General features: G+C 42.1%; 1 protein-coding gene across 2 annotated transcripts in view; it reads left to right on the top strand.

The window, feature by feature from the left end:
* FGFR1OP (FGFR1 oncogene partner) overlaps nt 1-8,861 on the top strand; it is a 35,325-nt gene that overhangs the window by 11,642 nt on the left and 14,822 nt on the right. Inside the window, exon 7 of one of the 2 annotated variants that reach the window (XM_003792375.3) lies at nt 2,877-2,936. The exons of the other annotated variant lie outside the window; for it this stretch is intronic. Coding sequence (XP_003792423.1) covers nt 2,877-2,936 — 60 coding nt within the window. The remainder of the gene's footprint in view (nt 1-2,876; nt 2,937-8,861) is intronic. 2 annotated transcript variants of the gene reach the window in all.

The raw sequence follows: 8,861 nt of genomic DNA, 5'->3' as shown, positions 1-8,861 counted from the left end.
TTTTTTTTTAACATAATTGCTCCTTAGTTTCTTGAAAGTGCTTTTTTCCTTTGGTTAAGCATATGGAGGGTGACATAAATTTCATGTGCAATTTAAGATTGCATGTGAACTTTATGATCACCCTGTGTTTAAAGAATATTTTCAGCTTTCTTCATAGTAGTTTGACATTGTATAATGGAAAGGATTATGCTGTTAAGTAATAGAATTGTAGAATACTACATTCATTTGGTACTTTGAACATTTTTTTCTTCCACTAATAAGGTGGTTTACTTTATTTTCATTTATAAGTTTCTAGCCTGACAACGTTAGGTTCCAGAATATAAAATTGTGTTGCATGTTGTGGACTTCTAGATGGGTGATCAGATTTGGAATTATAAATCATGATGGCTTTTTATAAAATGAGCTACAGTAGACCCTCCGAGGCTGACTCCTTCCCTGCATTGACCACCTCCTTGGGTTGACCTAATTTTCATAGACTGGACATGCACCGCAGTAATCCTGGTTCCTTATGTTGACCACCTCAGTATGTTGACCAGTGTTTTATAGTCCCTTGGGTGGCCTACTTACAGAGGTTCTACTCTATTTTAATGTGATTTATAGGAAAATATTTGTATTCTGTTTACATTTATGTGTGTGTGTTTATGAGCTGTTAAGCGTAAGACCTGATTTTAGGAATTTGGCATAATGGAAGAAAAAAATACACTGGACACTTGAATTTAAGATCAAGGATACAGGTGGTAATGCAGGAGTGGACAGAGAGACTGTCAGGAACTTTGTTGTCTCGGCTTGGCCAGTGAGAGTGCTGTCCTGCCACAGGATAGGTTTTGGGCTACGTCTCCATCCACCTGGCTGCCGGAACAGAGATGATTTATAGAGAACAGGAATTTATTTTTCTCAGTCTTGGGGGCATCGCATGGCTGCCATCCTCTGGGTTTCAGAGTGCTGTTCCCTTTTTGTGTCCTCACGTGGGGAAAGGAAGCAGGAGCGCTCTCTGGGGTCCCTTTTAGAAGGGCCCCCATCCTCATCACCGGAACTTCTCCAAAGTTCCACCTCTTCCTTTTTTTTTTGATACAGAGTCTCACTTTGTCACCCTTGGCAAAGTGCGGTGGCATCACAGCTCACAGCAACCTCAAACCCTTGGGCTTAAGTGATTCTCTTGACTCAGCTTCCCAAGTAGTAGAGACTACAGGTTTCTGCCACAGCACTGGCTATTTTTAGAGACAGGGCTCTCACTGTTGCTGAGGCTGCTCTTGAACTCTTGAGCTCAGTCAATCCACTTGCCTTAGCCTCCCAGAGTGCTGGGATTACAGGGGTGAGCCACCAGGCCTGGCTTAAAAGCCCCACTATCTCTTGATGCCATCACGTTGGGGGAGGGGATTTCCATGTAGGAGTCTGATGGGAACAGGACGCATGCATACAATCTGTTACAGATCCTTTGACTTCCATTCCACAGGAGGAGAGGGATGCCGTGGAGCATATTCCAAAAGATGAGGCTTTGACGTGGCCCATAGTGGTATATTGATTGACCTTAGAAAGAATTTGATTCTTTTAAAGTTGGATAAACTTCCAGAGGGCAGTAATTATACTGCTAGTTTTCTTTCTTTTCTAAAGAACATTGCTGAAAGATTGCTGTTATTTATAGCTTGTTCTTGATAATTGTTTCTCCTTTTTGTTTTTTGAGTTCAGGAATCTAAGGGAATTTTACACTGTAACAACAGAAAGAGTCCATTATATTGTTTATAGTTATTCCTTCTGAGATTTTCTAATAGGGGACATTCTTTTTAAAGAGACTTTTTTTTTCCTTAATGGTCATGGGATACTATAAGCCTGGTGACAGAACAAGTTATGAGTAAATTTAAAAATTTCTTTAATTGCAAATAAAAGATCCTGTATAAGAAAGCTTTATTTTTCATGAAAGTATGTGGTTTTAGATTGATTAAAATTAATAAATATTGCAATATACTTATCAATGCCTATAACATTAGAAATTTTGAAGCTCTCTTTTTAGCAGATTGCTATTTTTTAAACCAAGTTAGCAATACTTTCTACATAAGGATGTCCTTGGGATAAAATATTGAAGTCTGTTCTACACACTCTTATTCTATGTAATGTTTTTTAAGATCTAAGAATTAGCAGGAGAATCATAGCTGTTAGAAATGACGCTCTGAAGCCCTCGGAGCAGGGACGGCTGTCTGAGGCGAGTCTAGGGAGCAGCGTCTGTCCCGCAGGTGGCCCCGTCCCCGCTTCTGCTGCCTTTCGGTTATTTCCACAGTGGTCTCCATTTCTCGGTTGGCTCGTGAACCGTGGGTGCCCACTTTAGAAATACCCTTGAGTGATTTTGGCTGGGCTGATATAAAACCTTAACTGAGCACTTAAAACGCAATTGCCCTGTAACCCTAAAGGACCTGGATTTGGGATCCAGCGCTCTGCCCACCTCTTCTTGCCAGTGCCTCCCTGGCTTGAGAGCCTGTGGAGAGTGCTGCGGACTCCCCAGAACAGGGCCCAGCCCCACGTGCAGCACGTTTTGTGTGCTCCTGAGGAAGGTAAGATAAGGTCAGGGCAAGTCTCCAAGGAAGCTGCCTAGGAACTGAGGCCAGTTTTGTCTAGACTGCTGCTCAGTGTGCTCGCTTGGGCAGCACATATGCTAGACTGCTGCTAAATGCAGCCTGATGTTGGACCCAAGCTGTTGGAGACGGTGTAGTTAGACATGAATTGAAGCACGTTAGGAAGAGAGTCAAGAAGGGCCAGGAAAGCAGGCATCAGTACATTCCTATCTTAAAGAGATTTTCTAACAGGAATCTTTATGTGGTAATGAATTAGTTTATTTTTAAATATTTACATATTATGGTAAAATGTCATTTTATTCTCATGCTCAGATACCAAGGTATAAAGGCCAAGGTAAGAAGAAGACAGGAGCGCAGAAGTCTGGTGACAAGGTAACATGCTTGAGGGCAGAGGACAGAAGCGGCCTGCAGGGGGCAGGCCCTCGGGCCCGTGGGGCCTCCCCTGGCCTTGGAGCCCTGGGAACCTCTGTCGGGGTTCTGAGTTTCCTTTTGAAATGTCACTTGCTTTTATCTGTAATCAGAACAGGAGAAGGTAATGGTGGCATAAAACAAAAAGTAATTCGAGGTCAGTTTTTATCCATATGAAAATCATACTGTTGTATTTTAAAACTGTGTTCTTAGTTTTCCTTTGAAAATTTCTTGTTTTGTTAACAACAAAAAAGAATTGAAAATAATTACTCTCCATTTGAATGGATGATTATATACGTATCGTTATCATTATATCTTCAGATGTTTATCTGAAGAAAATAGAACATCACACTGCTTTCTGGATAAGTTTCAATTGATAAATTAAAGTTAAGCTTAATCAAGACGCTTTTGTGTGCTGCTGCTTTTCAGAGCATTGGACGATTGTTAACCTCACTCAGCGCCTACTCACGGGGCCACTGGGGCCAGTGCCGTGTTGGCATTGCTTCGGCTGCCTTTCTCCTCCCCTAAAGGTCACCAGAAGGCACTAAGCCAGGGGATGAGCTGCTTATCAAGTTTAAATGTTGGAGGTCTCAGAAACATTATCAGTGCAGTTTTTTTTAACATCTATTTAGAATAAGACAAAATGATTTAATTTTCAGTTTTGTAAGATTCCTTAGTTCTATGTTGAATCTTGGTTTATGTGTGGATTTTTTTCACTGAGTGGAAAACTTTTAGAAGGATTTTTAAAAAAAATTCTATTTGTTGTGTTAGCTGTCTTTAATTCTAGTAGTTTCAGACTAAATTCCTATTATTATGTTCTCTTTCTGTTCACAATGTTTTTATGCATATTAAATATGGTATTTTAAAGTAATTATTTAAGGTAGGTATTTCCTGAACATTTACACAGTGAAAACCTTTGCCTTTTAAGTGCTGTGGACAAGCCACGTTTTACAGTCCCCATCTGAGGAGTTCACAGCATAGTTGGAGAGAGGAGACGTACCCTAAGAAAGATAATTAACATAAAAGGATTTTTTAAAGATTCTTTTAAATAGTTTCTTGGACCTTTTTTTTTAAAAAGTTCAAAGAATATTTCATAGCATTAAATTTTTATAACTTACTGGTGCCGTGGGTTTTAAAGAAGTTGAAACATTTGGGGGAAGTTTGCTGTGGAACCGAGAGAACAGCATCCTGAGAGATGCTGTTTTCACTTTGTGTTGTGTGTCTCTGGTGGGCTCAGGCTTCAGCCTTCACATGCATCTGGCAGGGCCTGATGTGCCCCTGCCTTGAGGAGAACCTGTAAGTGGGGGCCCTTCACTCCATCACGTTCTCCTGATCCCAGGACGTGTCCTCTATCATTTTGAACCTTTTCTCTCTCTTCTCCATCTTGTTTTTGAATCACCTTTGTAAGAATTCTGTATTGTCCCCTAGTCCGGCCCCACACAGCTCTCCGCTTCTCACCCCTCTGCCTCACCGCTGTGCCTTGTGCATGTGACAGGTTCTCAGCCTCCTTAACACTTTTAACATCTTAAGCCTAATTCCAAGTTGCAAGTGGTAGTTGAGGTTGTACAGAGCAAGACTCTGGGGACAGCTAGCACAGTGGGAGCCCTGCCTGTCTGTCCTGCAGATGTGACCAGGCTGGCCATGCTGGGGGTGGAAGCAGGGTACTGGTGGTCCCAGGGCTCTGCTGCAGTGATCCCGGAGTGTTGGACGTGCAGGAGGGGCAAGTATTAAGGCTCATGAAGAGATTCTGGGCAGTTTCTTCAGCTAGATTCGTATTGGAAATAAACTTTACACAATTATTCATATATATGCATAAATATATCCATACACATACAAATTTAATAAGGTTTTTGAACTAATTTAACTTTAGTAAAACTAAAAGTTCTTGGTTTTGTTATTGTTAAGAAACGATAAGGAGAAAATAAAGTAGATATAAAATAAAGATAAAAGATCTGGAATACAAGTAGGAGAAATTTTAAATTGGAGGGCCTTTTTTTAATGAGCTAAGAATTTTAAAGTGTATGTTAATACTTAATGACCTCACAAGTATCATCTGTGATAATTTATTTCATTGTATACCATTTTGTTGTTCTAAACATTGTCCTGGCTGTCTGAAAAAAATTCATATCAAAAAATTACAGTATACTTCTGGTAGCCTCTTTAACTTAGTTTTTACCATTTAGTTAGAAAAATTGAGAAAGATTTTCATTTCTTTGTTGTTTTAATATGTAGAGTTAAGCGCTTTTTATTGTCACATTAAATGTGATTAAAAGGTTATCCTTTCTTTTTAGAATCAGTTTTTCAGTTATTAGGTGTTCTAAAACTAATGTATATTAGGGTCCTTTCTGCTTCAACTTCTTAAAAATATGACATTTCTTAATTTGTTTTTCTATTTTCCAAGTGCCAGGGCAAGCCCAGCTTTATGTTGAGTCGAGGCACTGACGGTGGTCAAAGTCGAGGCCCTGACGGTGGTCATGTTCTATGGATATTTCCGATGTGTATTTTTTTTTTGGGAGAGAGGGTCTCACTTGGTCACCTTTGCACCCTTGAGAGAGTGCCCTGGCGTATTAGGTCACAGCAACTTCAGACTCTTCGGTTCAAGTGATCCTCTTACCTTAGCTTCCCAAGTAGCTGGGACTACAGGTGCCTGCCACAATAGTTGGCTATTTTTTTAGAGATGGGGGTTTCACTCTGGCTCAGGCTGGTCTCGAACCTGCGAGCTCAGGCAAAACACCCACCTCAGCCTCCCAAAGTTTTGGGATTACAGACGTGAGCCACCACTCCCAGCCCTGGGGTGGGGGAGTGTTTTTGTGTTGTTTGCAGTCACCTCGGGATTTTTTGAATAAACCAAATGTTATTTTTCTTCACATTCCACACCCCTATGCCGTTCCAAATGAATGGGTGTGTGGTTGAAGGAATGTTACCAGCACTCTGCCCTTCCAGTGCTGCCTGGCCAGCTCTCCAAGCCTGGCCATTTGAGATTCCAGAATTGACGTCTGGCACCATGTATCTGCTGGGAGGAGGGAAGGCTGAGGATGCAGAGGGCTATGTAAAAGTCTATGGCAGGATAACTGATAAAATGCTGTGAAGGCTGTGTTAACCAGTTTGATGAAAACATTTCAAGTTGTATGTAAAATTGGCACATTGTACCCCATGATTGCATTAATGTACATAGCTTTGATTTAATAAAAAAAACCAGAAGTCTATGGCAGGTCAGGAGATCAGGCTCTGTTGCCAATCTATAGGAATTAGAGATTGTTTACAGACGACAGGACTAGAGTTTCTCTAGAAACATAGAAAGGTGTCCAACCTTTTGACTTCTCTGCACCATGTTGGAAGAAGCACTGTCTTGGGCCACACATTAGTTACACAAACACTAACAAGCTGCTGAGCAAGAAAAAAGGTCCATGCATAGTGTTCGTGCTATTCACCAGGACAGGTAAACAAAAAAGTCCTCAGCTAATCCACATGTGGCTCAGAGGCCACAGGTTCCACCTCCCTGGTTGTTTTGTGATTCTAGAATTCTGTCCTATTTACATCCTTAGGTGAGCAAATTAAACTTTAGATGTATGTCTATAACAACTATAGTAAAATTATTTCACTAGATACTTTGATATCAAGTCATGATCACCTTGCTTTTTGTGGGGTTGGGGCGGGAGGGACGGGGACAGAGGCATGTGAGGGCAGGAGGATCAGATACAGCCTGACCGCCGCACCTGCAGCCTCCATGCCCAGAGATGCAGCCAACGTAAAAAATAATAACAGGTTGAAAGCAAAACCGTGTAACAATCATTTACGTAGCATTTACATCATCTGGGTGCTGTGGGTGACGGGGGATGATTTGGAGCACACAGGAGGGACAGGTCACCAGCAGATGCCGCAAATCTTAAATAAGGCCTTTAGGGTGCTCAAGTTTGTGGGGGGCGGTCCTGGATTGTGGGGGGCAGTTGTATTGCATGGGTTTTATGAATACATTTGCAAAAACTAGAGTATTTCTTTGATGTTTCTTCTGCTATGAACAGTGTAGGTTAAGACTTCAGTTTGGTCAAACAAAATTCTTTTTTCCAGGTTCTTAAGACATTCTTGTATAATTACGTTTTTGACCACTGAAAAATTAGTGTTTTTTTTTTTTTAATCTGGAACGGATTGAATTTCTGATTATGTGTACTACTGGAAAACTAAATATCTGCTAAAACTTTCTTATAACTGCTGTAATTTACCATAAGGCTTATTATCAGGAGTGAGTTCCACCGAGGGAGCCAACTGAGTGTTGCTGTGCAGTAGGCCCTTTGCCTTTATGAAAAGATGGCACTTGAAGTTTGATTATTTATTGTAAATAACGACTAGTTTCCTGATTGTGGTAATGAAGTAACACAACTTGAGAGGCTTTGAACAGTGGAAATCTATTGTTTTACAGTTCTGGAGGTCAGAACTCAGCAGGGCTGTGCTTTCTTTCCCAGCTTCTGGTGGCTGCAGGCTGCCCTGGGTGTCGTTTGGCTTATAGGCAGGTCACTCCAGGCTCTGCCTCCATCTTTACCTGGTGTTCTTCTCTGTGGTCTCTGTGTCCCTTCTCCTTCTTGTGAGGACACCAGTCATGTTGGGTTAACCATATGACCTCATCTTAACTAAATACATCATAGTGACACTGTTTCCAAGTATTCAAGTATTAGGAGTTAGGACTTACCTCACTTACGGGACACAGATCAACCCATAACAACTTCCAAGGCTGCTGATCTGGCAGGTGGGGGTGGCAATGAGGAGCAACTGCGATTGTGGCTGAAGCTTCCCTGGCCGCCTGTGCTCACGCTGCTGTGTGGTCAGCCCATCGACAGGTACTGGTCTGTGCCCAGGTCGGGGTCCTCGGCTCTGCAGTGTACTGTGTTGCCAGCGTCTTTTAGCTGAGTCCCACCATGTTTACAAGATGCTGAAGATATTCCAGTTTCTGACAGTTGATCAGGACGTGCCCTGGAGCATCTGTATGTGCACGAGCACCTGCACTTCTTACAGGGAACTTGCTCTGAAGGTTTTATGTGCTTCAGTCTCTGCAGAAGGTTTCAGTGACAACAGTGAAAGTTACTTAGAATTAAGTTTAGTGAATTCATTAATAACCTGGTTGGATAATGGTCTTTTGGTTAAAAAAAAAAAGCAATAGTCAAAGTAATGACACAGTCTGATGTGGTTTAGAAATTGATCTTGAGGCCAGGGTAAGGCTGCTCACAACTGTAATCCCAGCACTCTGGGAGGCCAAGGTTGAAGGGTCCCTTGAGGTTAGGAGTTTGAAACCAGCCTGACCAAAAGCAAGACCTTGTCTCAACTAAAGAGAGAAGCTGGTCATGGTGTTGCATGCTGTAGTCCCAACTTCTCAGGAGCCAGAGGAGGAGGGTTGCTTGAGCCCAGGAGTTTGAGGTTACAATGAGCTATGAGGACACCACTGAATTGTATCTGGGGCAATAGAGTGAGACCCTAATAAGAAAAAAGAAAAGAGAAAGAAATTGATTTTGAGAGCAATTTCAGAGCAGATTGTTTTTAAAGTAATTAAGAATATGTATTGTGTAACATAATAATGCCCTTTTCCAGGGGTCCTCAAACTTTGTAAACAGGGGGCCAGTTCACTGTCCCTCAGACCATTAGAGGGCTGGACTGCAGGCCCTGGGATGAGTTGGCTGCTAAGCAGGACAGGTAGCGGTGGCAAAAACACCTGGCAGCCCGGATAAATGTCCTTGGCGGGCTGCATGTGGCCCGTGGGCTGTAGTTTGAGGATGCCTGCCCTTTTCCATTAAAGTGGTCCTAGCTCAGTGGCTAGGGTGCCAGCTGTATACACTGGAGCTGGCTGATCCGAACCCAGCCCAGGCCTGCCAAACAACAATGACAAATTAAAAAAAAAAAAAA

Source organism: Otolemur garnettii, unplaced genomic scaffold, assembly GCF_000181295.1.
Source record: "Otolemur garnettii isolate 467f Iridium unplaced genomic scaffold, OtoGar3 scaffold00056, whole genome shotgun sequence".
Classification (NCBI taxonomy): Eukaryota; Metazoa; Chordata; class Mammalia; order Primates; family Galagidae; genus Otolemur; species Otolemur garnettii.
This window is presented reverse-complemented; position numbering and strand designations above follow the sequence as displayed.